General features: G+C 42.0%; 1 protein-coding gene across 6 annotated transcripts in view; it reads right to left on the reverse strand.

Annotated features, from left to right (window-relative positions):
• TRPM8 (transient receptor potential cation channel subfamily M member 8) overlaps positions 1-23,898 on the reverse strand; it is a 474,483-nt gene that overhangs the window by 40,114 nt on the left and 410,471 nt on the right. For 4 of the 6 annotated variants that reach the window (XM_083627068.1, XM_083627067.1, XM_083627071.1 and 1 more), the window contains exon 2: positions 1,289-1,406. In XM_083627068.1, the coding sequence (XP_083483194.1) occupies positions 1,289-1,406 (118 nt within the window). Of the gene's footprint in view, positions 1-1,288; positions 1,407-6,202; positions 6,347-23,898 lie in introns of all 6 variants that reach the window. The other 2 variants (XM_083627069.1, XM_083627070.1) reach the window with 2 other exon arrangements.

The following is a 23,898-nucleotide window of genomic DNA, read 5'->3' on the forward strand; positions in this document are numbered from 1 at the left end:
CAGTTTATTGGTTAATTTTTCTAGTAAGGCTGTTTCCCATCCTATTTGGTACCATTGGTCCATGCTTACTGATGACAGCTCTCTCCAGTGTCTGGCTATGATGCTTCTGGCTGCTGAGAGTAGGTGGGTTATGAGTTCTTTGTGGTGTGAGTGGGCATCTTGGAAGATGTTTAGCAGGGGATTCCAACCCTACTTGTCAAAGAAAATATACTGATCAAGGGCTCCTCCTTTCAGACAGTATACAGCTTGCTGGTCTGATAGCTCACAAATGACTTGTGAGACTGATTGGTAGATTTGCACAAACTGTATGGTTCAGTTCTGGAGAACTGCTCTCTAGATGTACTTGTCAGCATCTGTGAACAAGAAACCTAGGAAGGGACTACCTTGGGTCATTTAAAGATTGGGGGGGGAAAGGTAACGCCAGGATTTCAGAAGACATGGAATATGGCTGGTGAAACTGTTGTTGTTGATGTTGTTGTTGTTGTTGTTAATTGAATTTATATACCGCCCTATACTGGGGGGTCTCAGGGCAGTATTTATTCATTTAGATCACTGGTGAGGAACACTTTTCATCCAAGAATCTGTGCACATTCACAGGCAAACTGCTACTCTTGTTCTTTCCTCTCTCACTCCCTTCCTTCCTTCCTTCCTTCCTTCCTTCCATCAACAATCTGACCCTTTTCAAATCTGTGCAAACTCTTTCCACATGCAACCTGCTACTAAGAATGGGATATGACAGACCCTACTTCACCGTCCACGACTAACACAACTAAACCAACCCTTGTCCATCTTGCCTAGAAACCTCTGTTAAGGAAAGGTTCATTGTTCAAAACTTGAAATTTGCTGAGTTTCACAAAGGGAAAATCAAAACATAAAGGGAGCAATCCAACTAATTCATAGTCAGAGCATCAGAGTAGACACATTGAAACCAATGCACAGTCACATGTTATACCAAAGAAAATGGTAACAGGGGCATAAGATGATACCAGCTCTACATGTACAATGATGGCTAAGCATGAGTTCCACTCTGGACTTTTGTCTCAGCTGTAGCTGATTACTTGCCTACAGTATCTTGAACTATTCGCTGTCAGCTTTTACACAATACTCACAGTAAATTTAAAAGTAGACAAGCTCTGTAAATCCCAGAATCTGACCACTAATAAACAAAGAAAGTTCATCATCAAGTATATGCTTCCTCCATACACATCACAGTCACATTTTGCATCAATCAGCTAATGAGTCTAGGAGGATTTTACAAATATAAGTTGAATAGAATCTTTCTACTTACATTCTCGCTGTATGATAGATCTGTGCTACGAGAAATACTGGAATAAAGACTTTTTGAGCTCTCCAAGGTACCATTCCTTCGACTTCTCATGGTATCTTCAAAATCTGAGTAACACCATCTGCCCAAGGAGAGAACCAAAGTGATATCTCTTACACACACACACACACAGACAGACAGACAGAGCACGCGCACACACGCACACACACACACACACACACATTATTATTATTATAATTCTTTGTGCACTCATAGTTGTTATACAAACTCTAAGTGTTGCTATTCATATTTCAGTTAAACAGCATTATATCATTACATTTCCAGAGATAGATAGATGATAGATAGATGATGATAGATGATAGATGATAGATGATAGATAGATTATAGATTTGTGGGAGCCCACTCCCTACAAAAAACAGTCAGCACATACTAGAATGGGGGGGTCCACTGCATATTCAGCATTGTAATGAGAAGGGGCAAGGAGGGGTTCAAGTACTGCTTCCACTTTGCTTCCCTCTATTTCATGTAAGACCTGCTTCCCTTCCCTTTCTTGAATCTCTCTTCATGCTTCTTTCTCAGTTGGCAAGGACCATCCCTAAAGATCATTTTCTCATATTCCTGTCTGCTACCTGGGCATTTTGCATTTTTTTCTGATGGGTACTTCTCTTTATACCATTTTGCTATGAATGATATTGAAATACAGGGTCTCAGGTAGAATATCTGATGGACAAATAATGCAATAAAAAAAACTAATTGTACATTTGAAAAATGTGAAAGCATTTTTTTCAATGGAAACCCACCAAGAGCAGGAAAATGTAAATGGACCTGGAAAGGATAAACAATATTCTAGTTCAGTGACAAAGTGTGCTTGAGACTCAAAACACACGTGACGGATCTGCCCCCTTCATATGCAAAGTGGAAGCAGGAAATGGACCTGTTGGAGCAGAGACTGCTAGACCTCAGCTGCCTGCTCTTCTTTCTCCCATAATGGCCCCCAGAACTGGAGTCACAGCTGACTAGAGGGGGGGAAGTGGGAGAAAAGAGCCTGGGGAGAAAGGTTGTGGGAGGAAAATGGACTGGTGGGGCAAGGTTTAAGATTTTCCTCTGTGTATACCCTAAAGTGCACCTTCACCTCTGCTTTATACAGTGGTTATAGGGACGCGGGTGGCGCTGTGAGTTAAACCACAGAGCCTAGGACTTGCCGATCAGAAGGTCGGCGGTTCGAATCCCCACGACGGGATGAGCTCCCATTGCTCGGTCCCTGCTCCTGCCCACCTAGCAGTTCGAAAGCATGTCAAAGTGCAAGTAGATAAATACCTTCAGCGGGAAGGTAAACGGCGTTTCTGTGCACTGCTCTGGTTCACCAGAAGCGACTTAGTCATGCTGGCCACATGACCCGGAAGCTGTACGCCGGCTCCCTTGGCCAATAAAGCGAGATGAGTGCCACAACCCCAGAGTCGGCCACGACTGGACCTAATGATCAGGGGTCCCTTTACCTTTACCTTTACCTCGGGTTACAAACACTTCAGGTTACATACCCTTCAGGTTACAGTCTCCACTAACCCAAAAATAGTACCTCGGGTTAAGAACTTTGCTTCAGGATGAGAACAGAAATCGTGTGATGGCAGCGGGAGGCCGCATTAGCTAAAGTGGTACCTCAGATTAAGAACAGTTTCAGGTTAAGAATGATTTAAGTTCTTCACCCGAGGTCCCACTGTACTTGGAACTGATCTGTACTGGGTTTGAACAGTTTACTATGGGTTTCCAACATTTCTTCAATGAAAATAGGGACGTCCTAAGGAAAAGAGGGACCTTCTGGGATCAAATAAAAAACTGGGATGGCTTTATTAAATTCAGGATGTCCCTGGAAAATAGGGACACATGGGTGTCTGATTTCATAAAGTCAGCATCAATTAATGATACCCCTAAACTAATTATTTAACTTGGTCTTGAGGTATGCCCTTGTTTCTGGGTTTATCCAATATGCTGTGTCCTCAGAACTAACACTGCTCACTATAAATCTATCAATTCAGTAATAGACTTTTTGAAGTATTTGGTCTTCTTTCTGACTCACTACAACACACAGTATTTTGCTCAAAAGCAAAACAGACATTTCATGATGTGAACAGACCACCTTTTAAATATTGAATAACTTCATTTCCTTCAGATCCTACTCCAGTCTCACCTCTCTTTACAAATAGCTGCTTTGTCAGACTGCTTTGATAGTCTGATTCATCAAAACACTGTATCTCACTTCTCTTCAGCTATCAACAGAGACCACAAAAACCTCTCTGTCTCTCTCCTTTTCTGGAACTATTTGTACACACCAAAAAAGGACACCCTTGAAACGTCTAAGCTATTTCCATTCTCCAGCATTTTAACAGCAGCACTTACCAATGTACATGAAATGATACCGTTGGGTGCCATCACTGTGAAATCACTATGTTTCATAGCAACACCATGGGGGGGGGAGGGGAGTCAACCTATTGTAATTATGTACAGTACCAATTTGTCCTGTGTGCTCCGTGTCCCTAGCAGAACCCTCTGAGATTTGGCTCACACAAGCATCTTCCAGTTGATGGCACCAGTCCTTTCTACTTGGCTACAGCATTAAAAATCCATCAAAAAATGGCATTACAACTTGACTATCTCCTGTGTAGCAGTCAATTATGCTCTACAATGGATTTCACTCTGAATTACTGCAAAGGGGGGTTCAGATGAGCATTTCCATAGCAACACTAGTGTCGCCTGGAGGATTTGCTACAGAACACTGTTGATGGTGTCGAAGCAGAGAGAAGGGGGGAGATCTTTTCCATATGGTTGGGATTCCCAAGGGCCAGTGTCACAGTGGATACATTGATAACATAAGTATATATTAAAGCTGCTAGAACGGTTGAAGAGCTTTACAGTAACTTAGGATGTATACTCACAGCAGGTCTACTTTCTATAACTGAGTCAGTACAGACATAAGTCATTTTGATCAGATGTGCAATATTCCCTGCAGTATTGATTCTAGGAGAACTGCATCAGCCTGCCTAGGACCCGAATGTTGGGGAGGCCTTTCTTTCTGTCCCATTACCAGGGGAAGTATATTGGCCGGTCACATGGGACAGGATCGCCTCCGTGATGGCACCTGCTTGGCACCTGCAAGGCAGCACTTACTGTATTGACATTCTGGCACCAGATTAAAACTTTTTTGCCCAGGTTGCAAGTTCACTACTGTAACTGTTTGTGCTTTTATGTTTTTTATTCTGGATTATTTTACTTGATCTCATTTTTCCTGGCTTGTTGTTTCTGTTTTAAATAATACTGTAACTCTGCAATCATTTCATGAAGAGCAGGCAAAGAAAGCTTCTGAATGAATGAATGAATGAACATGGTTCTGCTAGTTTTCAGCAAAGGACAGTTTAAACAAATAAGCAAACAAAAAAATATTGATTAATATTTATTTGGGTAAAATCGCAAGGTGTTTGATTATTATTTTTTAATGACAGACTGTCTACTTGCAGAGGAAAGAAGAAGAAATCAGGATACGACTCCAAGGCAAGCACCAAAATCGGGGGACAACTGAGCTCACTCAACAGTAGGGATGCCTGCATACATTTGCACACACCCCATGAGAACTACCGAATTTCAAAATAGGGAGAACTCTTTGCTATAATAAGTATAAGCTGCACTAGCACCCACACAACAATATCTCACAGCAGTGAACATTTCAGTGATGAAAGCACAGGCACGCTATTGAATAACAGAAAGAAATATTCACCCTTCATATTTCAACCAACTGAAATCACCCCCCACCCCCAAAAACGGTACCAAATCATTCTAGGTGGGTGTAGAGTCCACCCTTTTTGACCCAGGACCCACATGTGGCCCAAGTTATATATTTTTCTTTTTGTCATAAATTTACCTGGTGGTAGTGCTGCTACTGCAACTCACCTTAGGTCAGGCCTTAATCCTGTGTAGAGGGTCCCAATCCAGGAGCTGAATACAAATAATTTTGATGGGCTTCCAAAAAGATTACCAGAATTTTCAAATCTACAGGGCATTTTGAGCTTAGGGCTGCTTAACACATTTGGATTTAAGAAATACATGTAAAATATTGCTTCTATGCTTCTAATGAAATTCCGGTCCCAAGATTTAGATTCAATTTCAGCAAGTGAGCAAATAGGTCATTTGGAAAATACAAATTCCAAACAGCCAGTTGTATTTGCCCGCACCTAAATCATAAATAATCCTGAATTCTGACCACAATCAATAGACTTGACACAATGGATTTGCACTCATAGTCAGGAAAACAAATTATTCCATCATTTTATTTTTAAAATTACCACCATAATGTAATGTATGACTATTCTAGATAAAGTGTCCATACATTATTTGTTGGTCTGTCTCTGTCATAATTACTAGCTTCACCACCTGGTTTATTTAATAGCCTTAACACCCAAAAAAGAAAAATAAACTGTGGACAGTACTTCGGTTAAGCTGGATGTGAAGATGATTCATTATTCATTCAAAGCTCAAAAGGATTTAAATAATTTCACTATCCACATGAATTATTTAAAGACAAATGTATTATAGAGAGCTGGAAAAGTTTTGTGAATGAACAGAGTGGCAACCTCAAACCCATGCCATAGCTGTTTACAAGGATTTATACGGCTGAGTTGTATCACTATAAAATGCCAGATATACTCTGAAAATAAACGCATCTCAGCAGCACTCCCCAGACAGGGGAACACATATTTCCCCCTAATATTTGCCAGTATTTAGTAACTATAATATTTTGTTCCTAACTAAACATAAATGGAAGCACACAACAGGCTACAAAAGATTATTAACACAGATATTAAAGGAAATATTCAGCAGTAACTAAGGATAACTACTAAGAAGCTGAAGGCAAAGTACAATATTACATACCTATTTGATAATATTAGAGCACTCTGCAACAGTTCCTCAGCCTTGGAAAAGTAGTGTGTGCAGCAGGAGGATTTTGACAGACTTCCACTATCCAGGGCTCTGCCTGGTCATTTGTGTCATTCCACCTTTTAAAAGTGGGAGGAGCTGAAGTAAGAGGGGGGGAATAAGGAGTTCACAACAAATCACGTTGGTAATAAGTACTAATGTCAGGAGAATATTTGCAAACAATGTTGATAAGAATGGAAAGTATTTGCTTTTCTTACATCTAAAAAGTGGAAGTCTGCTATGATATAATATTTGCTGTTTCCAGTAAAATTGCAATCCTCACAAATATAAAATATTCCTTAAGGAAAATTAATAAGCCTGCATGACTGCAAGCTGGCACCTCACCTGCTTAGTAGTGATCAAGCTGTTAAAAAAACAGATATTGAAAAGGCAGCAACCTGCTACTGACTGGAGAAGCATCTCATTTAAAAAAATGTATGGGGGGAGAGACTCTTAATAGGTGATTGACAGTCAGTAACTCTACAAAGCTTAATATTAGAATTAACTCTCAAAGTCATAGGCTCAAGATATTTCGATTAGTTTTGTGGATTGTTGATTTTTTGGGGTTGTGCATGTGTGTTCACTGCTTTGACATTTGGAGTGGAATTTAGAATTTACATAAAGCATGTAGATTTAATATATGCATCATCTCTACTTGTCCTCAGCTGAATATGAGTAAAACACTCAGCAGGAATTTGTTGGCAGTGTGTAGTCATTGACAGTGTACCTTTTCTGACGCTACACTCCAAAAGATTTACTCCAAGCCAAAGTTCTGAAGCTCAAAGAAAAATCAAGAGCACTGTGGGTAAAATCATGCAAGTAGAATTATACAAATATTAGTTATTTGATCTAAAAATAAGCAAATGTTATTCAACAACATGGAAAATGTACTCTATTAGTCATTCTTGTTTGTGACTGAACATGGATTCCTATGAACTTCCTTTGACTCCATCAGCAGGCGTCTTATTTGATGAGATCCATTATCCATTATATAGCCTCTTAAGTAATTAAACCCATTTCAAACATCTTAGGTCATAAATGCACAGAAGCTTGATATTTTTAGGTTAAGTGCTATCTGTTGTTTCAAAATGCTATGCGACTAAGCTCAGCTGTGAAATTTTTAATAAGTGAAAGTAGCTATTTTTGTAACAGGTCAAAAAAGGTTGCAGCTCCAACAATTACTTCATTATTGCTATTATTTTGCAACTATAAAAAGGTAAAGGTACCCTTGACCAGCTGCAGATGATTCTGGGGTTGTGCGCTCATCTCGCTCTATAGGCCGAGGGAGCCGGTGTTTGTCCGCAGACAGCTTCCGGCTCATGTGGCCAGCATGACTAAACCGCTTCTGGCGAACCAGAGCAGCACACGGAAACGTCGTTTACCTTCCCACCAGAGCAGTACCTATTTATCTACTTGTACTGGCGTGCTTTCAAACTGCTAGGTGAGCAGGAGCAGGGACCGAGCAACAGGAGCTCACCCTGTCACGGGGATTAGAACCACTGACCTTCTGATCAGCAAGCCCTAGGCTCTGTGGTTTAGACCACAGCACCACCAACTATATATTAGTACATCATATTTTAATACTAGTTTTACATTTTCTCTTAAAGTTTTAGCTATTGATGCGTAGTCACAGAAACTCCTTTTAACCCTTGTGTTGGTTCCCTAATGCATCATGTGGACTCAGCAGGGAAGGTGCCGATTTCTGCTAATTTTTTTCTTCCCAGTTGCAGACTAAAGCTGGGACACAAAGGGCTGCAGCAGGAAGCCCTTTGTTAATTATCTTCAGTCCTCATAGAATGATAGAGTATTCCAGCCCCTTGCAATGCAGGAACCAGAGCTAACTTATCTATCACCTTATCCTCTTTCCATGAAACCTGCTCCCCTGCTGATCCATCTAAACAGGTTTATCATGCTTGATGACCACAATATGTGTTATGTACTGAAGTTCTCACCCTGAGCCAGCAGGGGGATACTGTAGATAGTTATGCAAATAAGGGATCGAAAGTGACGTTCAGTGATTGGATAGTTTTAGAAAATTGTTACAGTAACGTTGTACTGGAGCTCTATATGAGCAGGCTAACTGAACCCTTCAGTTCAGTTCTGTTCTGGCCTGTGAATAAACAAGAGCTGTTTGAAGAATCGCTGTGTCGTCTGATATGTTCACCCACAACTTAACAGTATGTAACATGACAGCACCCTGTACCTTCCCTTTTTCTATTTTAATAAATCTAGTCAGAAATCTGAACAGTTTCCTTAAGTTTAGGGATTTTTAGTAAAGCTGGCAAATAGCTTTTCCTAAGTGATTTTGGGGTGTTTAATTTATTTTGGCATTTGCACGTATCCCAAGGTGATTTATAAACACATGAAGCAGCTTTTAAAAAGGGGGTTTTTTTAGTAGAAAAAAGAAATGTTTTTTAAAAATACAAAATCAACATTGAAAGCAAAGACCTTTTCATCCAGCTATGAAGCTTGTCAATTGTTTCCCAAAAGTAGGTAGGTGCTGTTTGACCAAAAAAGCAAAACAAAACAGAGGAGCAAGCAAACAAAAAACCCTACTCAGAGTTACTGGGACTTAATGAGAAACTCCCTTACAGATAGATCAGTATTTATTTTATTTATTTATTTCATAAAATTTAAAAACCACAAAGCGATTTACAGAAGCAGATTTATTTGCCCACGAATGAGGAACTGGATAGGTCTGTCCTTGGAGCAGGATAGGAGAAGGGAGTTGCTCTTCTTCCAGCTCATCATATTCAAGGTATCCCATCATCTCCTACCAATCGTAGGCTGTTGCTGTTTCATTCTAGATTGGCTTCAAATAAAATTGCTATGATTCATGATTTGATCTTGGACTAGGGTGTCAGACTGCTGCACCGTGGAGACCAGGTTAGATGAGGTGGCGCCCTGCTTCTGGCCAAATAAGTGCAGCATCAACATCAAGACGGCATGCAGAGATATAAAGACGGGGAAGGTACATTTTACCATATGTGGTGGGATTGCAAGATCATTTAAAAAATTGGGAAATGATATACAATGAACTGAAAAAAATTGTTTAAAATAACCTTTGTTTAAAAACCAGAAACCTTTCTGTTGGGTATTTTAGGACAAGAATTGTCAAAAGAAAATTGGACATTATTTATGTATGCTACAACAGCAGCAAGAATTTTAATAGCACAGAATTGGAAGACTGGAGAAATACCATCAAAAAAACAATGGCAAGAAAAGCTGATGAACTATGCAGAGTTAGCAAAGTTAACAGATAAACTGTGTGAAAAGGACAATAGTGACTTTGAAAAAGAATGGGAACCTTTTACAACTTATAGTATTTGGAGAAACAAAAAAAATGGACTTGTTGGCAGGATTTAAATAAACATTTACAATTTTATTTACAGAGAACAAGAAATATGACAGGTGATAACATAGTATTATGTACAAACAGCGGAATGTAACATTTGATGTAATAAACCAGAAATGGGGGAAGTCACAGGGGGTGGGGGGATTGGAAAATGAATGTTAAGTAATGATATTGGATATTTGTTATGAGAAAAGAAAATCAATAAAAAATATTTTAAAGGGGGAGGTGGAGAGAAGGCATGCAGAGAAGCAGGGATTCCAAAAAGGATTCCATTCCCTTTGCCGGGCATCCTATGTGCCCTTTGACCCATGGGGACACTTGGTGCTGGAAACTAGGAATAGGACAGGGACTAGTTTTGACTCAATTGACTGAGGTACTCTCAAGCTTGGTGTTAAGAACAAGAAACGGAGTGGATCTATTATTATTCATGGTGGCGAGGGTCCTCACAGCCCAGTAAAAGAACAGAGGCGCCATTGGTTATTAAGTGGGAAGTCAGGAGATGGTCTTGGATATTAAGCTGATGTATTCTGTTAGGGTGAGAGAAATAAATATTGTAAAAGGATGAAACACCTTGATAGATTTTTACAGTACAATAGTAAGAACTCTAAATTAGAATTGGATTGATCTGATGAATGATTAATATCTCAAAATGCTTAGAAAAGCTAAATTGTCAGGTCTCGATGCAACTTTAAAAAGTTGTAACTTTTTTTATAAAAAAAAATCTTGATAGATGTTTACAGTGGACCCTGGGGGTATCCAATGGAGCCGAGTGGTGGGAGAGACAAACTGAAACACCTCTTCACACATCACATAGTTACCGTATTTTTCGCTCTATAAGACGCACCAGACCACAAGACGCACCTAGTTTTTGAAGGAGGAAAACAAGAAGAAAAAAATTCTGAATCTCAGAAGCCAGGACAGCAAGAGGGATTGCTGCGCAGTGAAAGCAGCAATCCCTCTTGCTGTTCTGGCTTCTGGGATAGCTGCGCAGCCTGCATTCGCTCCATAAGACGCACACACATTTCCCCTTACTTTTTAGGAGGGAAAAAGTGAGTCTTATAGAGCAAAAAATACGGTAAACTGTGGAATTACTGTCTGTGCTGATGGTTACCAATTTAGGCAGCCTTCAAACGGGATTAGATAAATGTCTTCATGTGCTGCTCATGAACTTCCAGTGGTCATCTGGCTGTCCACCAGGGAAATAGGATGTGGGACTGGTTACATGCCCTCCAACAGTTCTCTGATGAAATAGGGATGACATTATTATTATTATTATTATTATTATTATTATTATTATTATTATTTACTATTTATACTCCGCCCATCTGACTGGGTTGCCCCAACCACTCTGGGCAGCTTCCACTTGTATAAAAACTTCCCTTCAGCCAGCTTGGGGGTTAGATAACCCCATACCCTCCAACATACGATTCTATGAGTTTATTATTTCTCTGATGAAAATAGGAATGTCCTAAGGAAAAGCATGAAATCAGAAGCCAGGATGGCTTCTGTAAATCTGGGACTGTCCTTGGAAAATGGGGGTACTTGTAAGGTCTGTGGTTAGGCTTTTGGTGCAATCCAGTAGAGCACTTCTCATTAAATTTAATTTTTACTTAATTTTTTTCTGTTACATAATGTGAAGAAAACAATGTAGTTTGATATATTTGTTGTCATTGTTACATATAAAAACTGGCCATGGCTCAGACTAATGGTGCATCTAGTTCACATCCTGTTTCCCACATTGACCCACCAATGCCTACAAAGTGGCGGCCACAATGGCAGCGACAACAAGAACTCACAGAGTGCACAAGATCTTGCCAGAAACCTCCACCACTGTTGGCTCTAATTTTCCGCTGGTGGGCTTCCACTGCCTGAGGCAGCTGCCTCAACTCACCATTCATTCATTCATTCATTCATTCATTCATTTATAAGACACAACACAATTCTGAATTGTAGTAATCTTGTTTCCGAGATCAGAGACGTAGTACCTCAGCAGTGTTGGTGCTGACCTTGAAAGCCCTAAATGGCCTCAGCCCAGTATACCTGAAGGAGCGTCTCCACCCCCATCGTTCAGCCCGGACACTGAGGTCCAGCTCCGAGGGCCTTCTGGCAGTTCCCTCATGGCAAGAAGCAAAGTTACAGGGAACCAGGCAGAGGGCCTTCTCAGTGGTGGCGCCCGCCTTGTGGAATGCCCTCCCATCAGATGTCAAGGAAATAAACAACTATCTGACTTTTAAAATACATCTGAAGGCAGCCCTGTTTAGGGAAGCTTTTAATGACTGATGTTTTAATGTACTTTTAATCTTTTGTTGGAAGCTGCCCAGAGTGACTGGGGAAACCCAGCCAGATGGGCGGGATATACCGTAAATAATGAATTATTATTATTATTATTATTCAAAAACCTTCTCTGGATTCAGTGGTGAACATCTCAGTTCAAAACGGAGGCAAAAGGTTTTAAAGGGAAACTCAGTGAGAAAAGCCTAGATTAAGGGTTAAGAAAGTTGACAGTATTAAAATATTCCAAATGGTGTCATTTATTCATTTCATATACTGGGATTTCTTGGGGGGGGGCGTGGAACCAAGAAAAAATTCACTGACATAAAAAATAAGGAAGAACTTTCTAACAGTAGAAGCAGAAATTCACCACCAAAACAAGTTGACTATTATATGAAACTACTGAATGTTCCTTCCTTGGGAATTTTCAAGACAAGTTCGGAAGTTTAGCAAGGTGGTGTATCTTGGGAATGCTTCAGGTACAAAATATTTTGTCTCAGACCAGGAAGTGGTACGTGTGTGTACATGTTCCACTCGGTCACAACATTGATGAGACACGATTTGAGAAGAATGTTTCAATGTGGATTTATGGTAAACAATTAATACCACATTGCCTACCAACCCTCTTTTTTTAGCATGCCATTTCATATTGATTTTCTAAATTGGCTCTCCATTATCACACATTAAAAATGAGTCCAATCACCTTTGGAAAAGTGCTTGTGCTACAACACGGCAATGCAGAAACATAAGGCCAGCAATTTTCCATCACTTGAAAGGTGATTAGAAACCTAAAAATAAGTTTTGGACCCTTGAGGTCAAATACAAATGACTGTAAAATATTCAATAAGCCTTTCTCCACCCCGCTGTCTGCCTTACTTTGCTACTTTAATCACATAGCACCATTCTCCCAAGCCATCAATAACTTTCTCAGTTCTTTATAGAATCATAGAAATGTAGAGCTGGAAGGGACCCTGGGGTCATCTAGTCCAACCCCCAGCAATGCAGGAATCTCAGCTAAAGCATTCCTGACAGATGGCCATCCAACCTCTGCTTAAAAACCTCCAAGGAAGGAGAATCCACCATGTTCCAAGGGAGTCTGTTCCACTGTTGAACAGTTATTACTGTCAGAAAATTCTTGCTAATGTTTAGTTGGAATCTCCTTGAAGCCATTGGTTCTGGTCCTACTCTCCAGAGCAGGAGAAAACAAGCTTGGTCCATCCTCCATGGCACAGCCCTTTAGATATTAGAGGATGGCTATCCTATCTCCTCTCATACTCCTCTTCTCCAGGTTAAACATACTCAGCTCCCTCAAAGACAAGGCTTGGCTTCCAGACCCTTGATCATCCTGGTTGCCCTCCTCTGCACACATTCTGCTTGTCAATATCATTCTAAAAATTTGGCTCCCAGAACTGGACACAGTATTCCAGGTGTGGTCTGACCAAGGCAAAATAGAGTGGTGTGATTCCTTCCCTTAATTTGGACACTATATTTCTGTTGATGCAGCCTAAAATAGTGTAAGCTTTTTTTTACTGCTACATCACACTGTTGACTCATGTCAAGTTTGTGATCTGCTAAGACCCCCAGATCCTTTTCACATGTCCCACATGCACGCCAGGTGTTCCCCCATCTTATATTTGTTCATTTGGTTCTTCTTGCCTAAGTGTAGAACCTGTTCCTATTGTCCCTATTGAAATTCATTTTGTTATTTTGGACCCAGTTCTCCAATCTGCTAAGGTCATTATGAACCCATATTCTGTCTTCTGCAGCATTGGCGTCTGCCCCCCCCCCACACACTTGTTGTCACCTGAAAATTTGATTAGCATCCCTTCAATTCCTTCATTCATGTTGTTTATAAAGATGTTGAACAACAATGGGTCTAGCCCCTGGCACCCCACTTGTCACTTTTTTCCAGGGTGATGAGGAACTGTTATTGAGCGCTCTTTGGGTTTGATCAGGAAGGGCAAGTGTTGCGGTGAGACCTGGAGACCGACCTCCTGTGTTGTAGGTGGGTAAGATTGGTCAGCCACAACACCCGATTGGTAGGTCCCTCAATGTTGGGTTCAATCTGGCCAGTGGGGCGCTGTCCAAACGGATCGAGGGACCTATATACACCCATGCACGTGACCCAGAGCTTCCTCTTTCAGCACGTGCATTCGGAACAAGCTAGCAGCGTGTCCTCTGCGCAGCCAAGAGAGAGCGAATTACCTTTGACAGATCGTCTTGGTGATTTCTTTCCGTTATCCCTTCTTTTTCAAAATTTCATTTTAATTAATTTTTCTTTTCCCTCCTTTGTTAATTTTAGACCTTTCCCGTCCCTTCCCTTCCTTTCCCTTCCCTTCCCCTAGAGGGGCTTTGCCCCCACTGGGCCTTTGGCCCCTGAGCGCTCCCTGTCTGCGGAGCTTGCCACTTCCCCTTAACATCGCCCTCAGGATCCTTGTGTAGCGACTTTTAGTCTCGGATCCAGCTGCAGCTGCAGCTTCAAGAGCTTTGAATTTATGCAGTGTTGGGGCATTTTATGAGTTTCATTGGTGGATTGTTCTGTACAGCCAATCTCTTTTGTATCGTTTGAGAATTCCCTCTCTGTTGGATTGCTGAATTTCATTGCCCATTTTGTGTAAAGGCTGGTGGGGAATTTTCCCAGGGCTGCGAAACCCCGCCCCCCTTGGCCCAGTCGCCATTTTAGCCCCAGCTAGTTTGGCAGGAGCACCATTTTGTTTTGGCGGGAGCGCCATTTTGATTGCCTGAATGCTCTTTATTATTGTATATTTGTTTAGTACTCCCCCTGCTTGGTAAAGAAGGGATCAAGATGCCTATTAAGAGGAATCCTAGTCCTGCTCTCTCTTCAAAAAGGGTGATTAGAGGCGGTCTCAGTCACTGCGTTCAGCGCAAGCCCCAGCAGTTCCTCAGCTCACGCTGGATCGCTTGGGTGAAATCATGGCTGATATTGGTTCAGACCCTGCTGCCATGACAAGGTTTAATATGGAGCTTGAGTCATTGGCTCAGCAGTTTGGGAGGCAGCCTTATTCTCGGCCTGGCCCCTCCACATCTTCCACTGTTTTTGAGGCCCATGGTCCTTCAGATGTGAGCAAAGGGAGCGAAGCTTATGATCCTTCTGGGGCCTTGCTCTCCCAGTTTTAGCCTTCCAGGATCCCAGTGCCAGCTATCCCTAGGGGTCGTCCTAGGAGTATGGATGCCATGGTTCGGCAGACCTTCCGGCCTGGGCTGACTTGTTCGCAGTCGGCACCCCCGGGGTCTGGGAGTTCAGGGCCTCAAGTTACACAGCATGAGGGGGGACTTCTTTCCAGCCAAGCTTCTCACATGTTTTTAGTTCTGTGCAGGTTGGGTTGGCCCCTTCAAAGGAGGCGCTCAGCATCCAGTCTTCGGAGGAGGATCTCCCAGTGCCTAGGGTCCCTTCATCCGGTGGCAAGCGGCAGAGGAGTCGTCACTCCAGATGCAGGGCCGAGAGGCCTTCCATGCACACAAGTGTTATAGTTTGGATCATGAACCCAAGGAGGTGTCCAAGCACACACCGAGAAGTTTAGAATCTTTTCCTGGAGTTATGAAGTGTGTTTGTTATAAATACATGTTTACCCTTAACCTTATGCCTATAAGTTCTGACACCAAATGAATAAATAAAGCTTGCTTTATTATATGAAGTAGAAGTGACAGAATACAGTCAAACCTCGGTTCTTGAATGGTTCCGTTTTTGAACGTTTCGACTCCTGAACACCGAAAACCCAGAAGTAAATGCTCCGATTTAAAAAAAAAAAAATTGGAACCTGAATGTCCGACGCAGCTTCCGCTTGAGTGCAAGAAGTTCTTGCAACCAATTGGAAGCCGCGTCTTGGTTTTCGAATATTTCGGAAGTCAAACAGCCTTCCAGAATGGATTACGTTCAACAACTGAGGTTTCACTGTATATCAAAATGCTGCTTCAGACAGCAAAATTACAATTTAAGAAGCAGCATCTCACATAATACATACACATGTTGATCAAAAGAATAACAGAAATACCTATTTTCAAAAAAGCTTGTAGAAAAGTGAGTACGGCAATTTTGCCACAGAAACCTGCACTAAATAGCAAGGCAGAAATGGTTAGGGAAGAATATACCTGTCCTTCAGTTCATGTATGTTGGTCCTTGAGAGCACTGGGCAAGTTCTATTGGAGCTAGCAGAGCCAACTGACTACTCAAACATCTGAGGTTTTAATAATACTCTTAGCTAACACCTAGTAGGGAAGGGGGCGGGGGCTTGAGAAGAGCAATTCCTGTCTTTCTCCCAGAGTTCCTGCCCATTTTAAAGAAAGCCACCCTAGTGGGCTGTGACTGAATTGTCTGCTCTCTGTCTCACCATTCTCTGGATGCCCCTCATTCAGGAATTTGAATAGATTATACTTGGCAACTAAATTTGCTTGTGTTGACCTTTACAAGGACCTTTGAGGTATTTCTTGAATGCCTTCAGGACACATTTTGAGATGAGGATGGTATCAGGTTTGCAGCAAGGTCAAACAAGGTTCATGATGGAGAATCTCATGTCACATTTAATTTATGTCAACCTTTATGCAGTGGTTCCGCTCCTTCCTCCTGGGCTGTGTCCAGAAAGTGGTGTTGGGGGGTGAGTGTTCAGACCCCTGGGCTCTCACTTGTGGGGTGCCTCAGGGTTTCATCCTCCCCCCCCCCCATGCTTTTTAACATCTATATGAAGCCACGGGGAGAGATCACCAAGGGTTTGGACTGGGTGTTCATCAGTATGTGGATGATACCCAGCTCTTCCTCTCTTTCAGATCAGAACCAGTGAAGGTGGTGAAGGTCTTGTGTGAGTGCCTGGAAGCGGTTGGAGGATGGATGGTGGCTAAGAGATTGAGGTTGAATCCTGTTTCAGTGGTCTTCCTTTTTCATAGAATTGTAGAGTTAGAAGGGATCGTCCAATCCCCTGCAAGGCAGCAATCAGGTAAATTTCAGGGCCCCTGGGGTGGGGCGGTGTAATAGGCAAAGGCAGGCACAACCTTCAAGCCAAGTAGGCTCTGCCTGACAGGGGTGCTCACTTTTCCAAGTGACCCTATTCAATTTATTTCAACATCCCTAAAAGCTATATTGCTGCATTTGCAATTACGCTCTTCAATTAAGCTTCCGTAATGTGGTCACAAAAGTGGCAGGTTTAGGACTGACCTAGATATCACTTTGGGCTGCTTCTTGCACTGAAGGAGTCCAGGTGACACCTCCATTTGTGCAAAACAAGACCTAGTGGACATCAACCTCTGTGATGGCCAATCCTCTAAAGTATTCCCCAAATCAGAGAAGTGTGCAAAAGGATGACAAATATTTCATAAAAATTCCTTGGGTATTCAACATCTGTGTCAAAAGCTGAAGATTTAATCTCCAGCAAATGAGTGAACAACTTAAACTATCATGGAGAATATAAGGCTGCAACAGCCCACCTTCTGTCATCCAGAATGCTGCTAGAAGGAGTCACCATCCAAGTGCAAGGAAATACTGCCACCAGCTGGTCAGATGGATGTCAGTAACCAACTTTTCATCTTTACCTGGAACAACCAGATGATATACAAACACAGAGGTTGCAACTTAAAAACTGTACTGAAATCATGAGGGCCCATGTACCCAAACTGCCAGCACAAACAAACCTTGCATTGGGAAGTATTTGTTTAAATGGCCAAGTCACTTTCAAATGACCACTTTGCAACATGTGCTTTTGAATTAGAAAGCAAGTGACCATCCATCCATCCATCCTTCCTTCCAAAGACAATGGAAATTGGTTGCAGCATTTTTCATTGAAGACATTGCAGGTAAGTAAACTTGAACTTGAACTCAGCACTGAACTGTGCTATATGGCTGTATGGAATCATAAAGATAGTCTACTATCTTTGATACCATCAACCATGACATCCTTCTGGACCATCTAGAGGAGCTGGGAGCTGGGGGCACTGTTATACAGTGGTTCCACTCCTTCCTCCTCGGCCATGTCCAGAAAGTGGTGTTGGGGGGTGAGAGTTCAGACCCCTGGGCTCTCACTTGTGGGGTGCCTCGGGGCTCCGTCCTCTCCCCCATGCTTTTTGAAATCTATATGAAGCCGCTGGGAGAGATCATCAGAGGATTTGGGCTGGGTAGTCATCAGTATGTGGATGATACCCAGCTCTACCTCTCTTTCAAATCAGAACCAGTGAAGGCAGTGAATGTCCTGTCTGGAGGCAGTTGGAGGATGGATGGCAGCTAACAGATTGAGGTTGAATCCTGACAAGACAGAAGTACTGCTTTTGGGGGGGCAGGTGGGTATGGGGGGCTCCCTGGTCCTGAATGGGGTGACTGTACCCCTGAAGAACCAGGTGCGCGGCCTGGGAATCATTTTGGACTCACAGCTGTCCATGGAGGTGCAGGTCAATTCTGTGTTCAGGGCAGCTGTCTACCAGCTTCATCTGGTACACAGGCTGAGACCCTACCTGACTGCAGACTGTGTCACTAGAGTGGTGCATGCTCTGGTTAATTCCCACTTGGACTACTGTGATGCGCTCCATATGGGGCTACCTTTGAAGGTGACACGGAAACTACAACTAATTTTGATTTTTTTTGCTTTTAATATTATTATTAATATTCTGTTGGGAGCTGCCCAGAGTGGCTGGGGAGGCCCAACCAGATGGGTGGGGTATAAATAAATTACTACTACTACTACTACTACTACTACTACTACTACTACTAGAGGTAGTATTTAGTAACCTAGCACATGGTCAAGGAAGTGAGGAGCTGGTGAAGTGGTTCAAGTGGAACACCCTGCTGAATCCTGGCATATTGCTTCTACGATGGATGTTTACAATCAGCAAGTGTTCTTAAACATTCAATCATGGGGGAAAGCAAAATGGCAGATCTTTTTCCGAGGTTTAAACAGGAGTCATATTTTTAAAACTTAACTTCCCATTCCATTTGTATCTACAATGCATACCCTCCAAAATTTATCTGATTAAAATAGGCACGTCCCATTCCATAATTTACTATTTATACCCCACACATCTTACTGGGTTGCTCCTGCCACTCTGGGCAGCTTCCAACATATATAAAGACATAATAAAACATTAAACATTTAAAAAGCATTCCCTATACAGAATTGCCTTCAGGCAGTTTGGGAGCTGAATAAGTCCATACCCTCCAACATTTCTCTAATGAAAATAGGGACGTCCTTAGGAAAAGCGGGACATTCCGTGATCAAATCAGAAACCAGGACAGTTTCTCTAAATCAGGGATGTCCCTGGAAAATAGGGACACTTGGAGGATCTGTACAATGCCATAATTTTATCAACAGAAAGAACATGATAAAGGAGACTACCTACTCGGAGGTCTGGGATCCTTTCAGCTTTTAGTGAAATATACTAGCTAAAGAATATACTTTGAAACTAATTTAAAGAATATTTCATGCATCCATGTGTTATCCTTATAGAAATAATGCTGGCACACAACCTACATATGTCTGTGCTTGTGAAGGAACTTTTGGGTCCCAAATGCAGGAAGAAGTACAGACTCAATGTTTTAGTGCCAGATTATCTGTTGCAGCATGCATAAATGAAATGAAGGTGATTAACCAGGGAAGCTTCAGTATATGCTTCTCTTGTGGATCAAATCCAACCACAGTGGACAGTTCAAGAATTTCCATTCCCAAGTTGATGCTTCAGGGTTTTGCCAACTCAGGAAAGGTTTTTCTCCCATGCTTGCTCATACCAGACAAAACTGGCATTGCTAGACTATGAAAAGATCCTCGGTATCCCACAAGGAAGCAGAGGCTGCAGAAGCAACAGACTAGTTCACGCTTTGCATACAAAAGGTTTCGGGTTCAATCCCCAGCCAGCATCTCCAGGTAGAGCCAGGAATGCCCCCGACTGAAACTCAGAAGAGATCCTGCTACTCAGTGTGCACAGTACTGAGTTTGATGAACCAATGATCTGACTCTGTGGAAGGCAAACTCCTGTGATGTTCCTAGGAGAGTGTGGGACATTTCAATTACGAAGTTCAGTCAGCCAGGAAAATGCATTTAAACTGTAATCCTAGACTTGTTTACCTGGGAGTTGGCATTTGAGTACAATTGCATAGAATTGCATTGTTAATGTTCCTGAGGCCTGGTTGACAGGAATAGGCTGGCCAAGTACAAATGCATCTATTTATACTGCTGAGCCACGTGAGTTTCAAAAATGGGGTAGTGAGTCTTACTTTTACTGTTACCTTTACAGTTAACAGGTTGCTAGCTTAACCTCACAGAACTGGGATCAAGCCCCACTTAGTTCAATAAGGCTTACATCTGAGTAGACATGGTTAACGCAGCAATCTCATTTATTTTGCTATTCTCTTACTGTGCTTTTCCATCTTATTGCCTGATAGGCGATTACTGTACTTTTGTTATTGCACATGGAATGGAATGGAATACAATGTGCTGTTGTTACAAAAACAATCAGTCTATTGTGCTGTACATTCTCGTTACCAGCCTGGTCTTGCAAAATATTTAAATAAAAACAATGTTGCTGTTTTTGAAAAACCTGAACTGCAGAAAATGAAAAATTCAGGCAAACTCAGAAAACAACTTGGGAATTATAATCTTCTCACATGGAACTGAGGTGATGCAGAACAGCCATTAGGAAGCAAGAGACCACCATTCTTTTGAGCGTAGGTGTGTTGGGGGGTGATATTCTACACAGCAAAAAGCTTACCTTTTACCTTTTACATTTACATTTACAGAAAATGACTGTGAAAAGATTTAACATTAAAATACTAAAAAAATCCAAACTCCAAACCCAGAATATTTTTTACTGTGTTTCAGTAAATTCACACTGGTAGCTTGAGCTCTGGTAGGGGGAAAGAAAGAAGGAAGCATTTCAGAGATGTTTACATTCTTACAGCACAATCCTGAGATGGTTTACTAAAAATAAATCCCACTATGCTCAGGGGGGCTTACTTTGATGTAAATGTACATAGGATTTTATCCAAGTTTGTTCAGCCTCATTCATTTAAATGTCTTCCAGGCACCTGATCTGAATTGTAATTCTCTCTCCAGAGTCAGATGACAGAAATGAGAGATAGAGCTGGATGTCATCCACATATAAATTACATCCCTTCCCAAAATTCTGGATGCCATTACATTGATCCACTATTAAACATTGACAGGGTAATGCACATACCCTCCAAGAGCTACAATTTGGCTGGGACAATCACAGAAAAACATGAGCTGTCACGGGTTTGTACCTTTGTCCCCAGTGTCCCGAATTGCATTTCACTCTACACTTTACTCTCTCTATGACCACTTTTTTTATCTCTATGGGCTCCACAGGCTTAGGAGGGAACACCATCTTACTCAGCAATGAGCCTTATTTCCAAGTAAGTGTGCAGGGCTTCTATGGGGAGCAAGAGGGAAGCAGTGTTGTTGTTACTGTGCATATGGAGGGGGGGACCTGGCAAGAAATGTCCCAATTTCTTCTTGGAAAACGTTCGAACATATGAATACATTCAGTGGGACCTACCTGAAAGTTACAAAATTGTTTGCAAGGTTTGTGGAATGTTTCTTCAGGGAGGAAAAAATGGTGAGGCATTTGGAGGCATGCTTAAAAAAAAGAAAGACGCCCCAGCATGGGCTGTGGCATAATTTCAGAAATATCAGAAAGGTAATTTTAGACTTTGCAGGGACGCAGGTGGCGCTGTGGGTAAAACCTCAGTGCCTAGGACTTGCCGATCGTATGGTCGGCGGTTCGAATCCCCGCGGCGGGGTGAGCTCCCGTCGTTCGGTCCCAGCGCCTGCCAACCTAGCAGTTCGAAAGCACCCCTAAGTGCAAGTAGATAAATAGGGACCGCTTTATAGCGGGAAGGTAAACGGCGTTTCCGTGTGCTGCGCTGGTGCTGGCTCACCAGCTGCAGCTTCGTCACGCTGGCCACGTGACCCAGAAGTGTCTGCGGACAGCGCCGGCTCCCGGCCTCTAGAGTGAGATGAGCACGCAACCCTAGAGTCGGACACGACTGGCCCGTACGGGCAGGGGTACCTTTACCTTTACCTTTTAATTTTAGACTTTAAAGGCAACCTTTTCTTTCCTAACCTATGGGAGGGGGTTGCAGTGTGTAGGTGGGAGCAGACCCATGTTGCAAGTTTGTACTGGGCCCTGAAAACAGATGCCTGGTCACTGAGAGGCGCAGTAGCCTCTTCCATAGTGTTGGTGCAGAATGCAGCTGCCATTTGGGATCAGTCCTTGTCATCAGCCCAACTGTAGTAAGTGTTTGCGGAAACTGCACCTGTAGGAATAATAAACAACTATCTGACTTTTAGAAGACATCTGAAGGCAGTCCTGTTTAGGGAAGTTTTTAATATCTGATGTTTTATTGTATTTTTAATATTTTGTTGGAAGCCGCCCAGAGTGACTGGGGAAACCCACCCAGATGGGCGGGGTATAAATAATAAATTAGTAATACAGTGGTACCTCGGGTTACGAACATAATTCGTTCCGGAGGTCCGTTCTTAACCTGAAACTGTTCTTAACCTGAGACACCACTTTAGCTAATGGGACCTCCTGCTGCCGCTGCGCTGCCAGAGCACGATTTCTGTTCTCATCCTGAAGCAAAGTTCTTAACCCGAGGTACTATTTCTGGGTTAGCGGAGTCTGTAACCTGAAGCGTCTGTAACCTGAAGCATCTGTAACCCAAGGTACCACTGCAGTAGCAGTAGTAGTATTTCTGCCCAAAACTGAGCTGAAAGTCTTAGATGAAGGGTGGATGCATGCATACAAATATAAATAAACAAACAAATACCAGTGAATTAATAAACAAGCAACCCTGCGGGATAGGTCAGTTTAATCATCTCTAGTACCTTTCTTGGGTTAAAAAATGAGATGCTGTTACTCATATCTTGATAAAAGTACTGTTCGTGTCAGTACAAAATGGGCTGATGGAAAAGCTGTGCCTGTACTCTGTTCTGGTGAGTACTGTCACACAAAAAAGCTCTGATCATCTCCACAGTGCAGACAGGGGGATGAGAGAGCATCCTAGTGTCCCTAGCCTATCATTCTGACTGTGCTGCTCCAGTTCCAATTACACAGTAGGAAGATTTTCTGCTCTGTTGTGCTAGTTGAGGACTTGGAGCCTGAGGCCAGCTTGCCTTTTTGCTTGACATATTTTCCAACCTCCCCAGGAACACTTTTTTTTTAAATACCCATGCAGCCATGCCTGTTATAAGGGTTACTGAAGACAACTTAATTAATACAAGTTATATAAACCAATGTATCTTCGGTTTTAAATAATGCTTTTGTACTTTCCACATATTGCCACGGAAGTCCTTAACTAATTAAGATGGTTTGAGTGTACTGTTTACATGATTGCCAAGCAAGGGGTTTGTCTCTATAGCAACAACTGTATGAAAAAGCCTCCTTCCCTAGTAAAATTAATCCTCTGGGATTCAGATGCTGTACTGGGAATATAACAAAGACATTATTTTTATGTTTAGATTGGCTTGACATGGTCCACAATCTTATTTATATAAAGTGAAATTTAAAATTACTACAATGGTGAATGGTTTCATATCTTCCTTGTTTAATAAAGCCTACAATAATGTATTAGTTAACATTATTTTACATCTCATGTGGGACAATGGACTTGAAGCAGTCAGCTTCTGTTAGTAATATCACCTTTTCAATTCGCCAGCCTTTTAAATCCCTCCCATTACATGTGAAACATGATACAAATCTAATTATCATTATCCATTTACAATAGCATCTTTGGGAACTGCAGAAGAGATTGCCAGTTAAAGATGAAATAGTACACCATAAAAGGCATTTTAAGAAGGAAGTGTGCTGTGATTTTATTGGTGTAATACTTTTTGGCATTACCCACAGAACTTCAAATTTCATTTTCATTTGGCTTAGAGCGCCCTAGCAACTTATGGGACCTTTGTTAATAGGTCTGTTACAAATATGCAAGCTCAGCAGGCTAGATGCAAAAAGACACTCCTGTAGCAGCCATCAAATCCTCAGGTTCTCAGACAGCAGCCGTTGCAGCCTT

Source organism: Podarcis filfolensis (assembly GCF_964270895.1).
Source record: "Podarcis filfolensis genome assembly, chromosome: 1".
NCBI lineage: Eukaryota > Metazoa > Chordata > Lepidosauria > Squamata > Lacertidae > Podarcis > Podarcis filfolensis.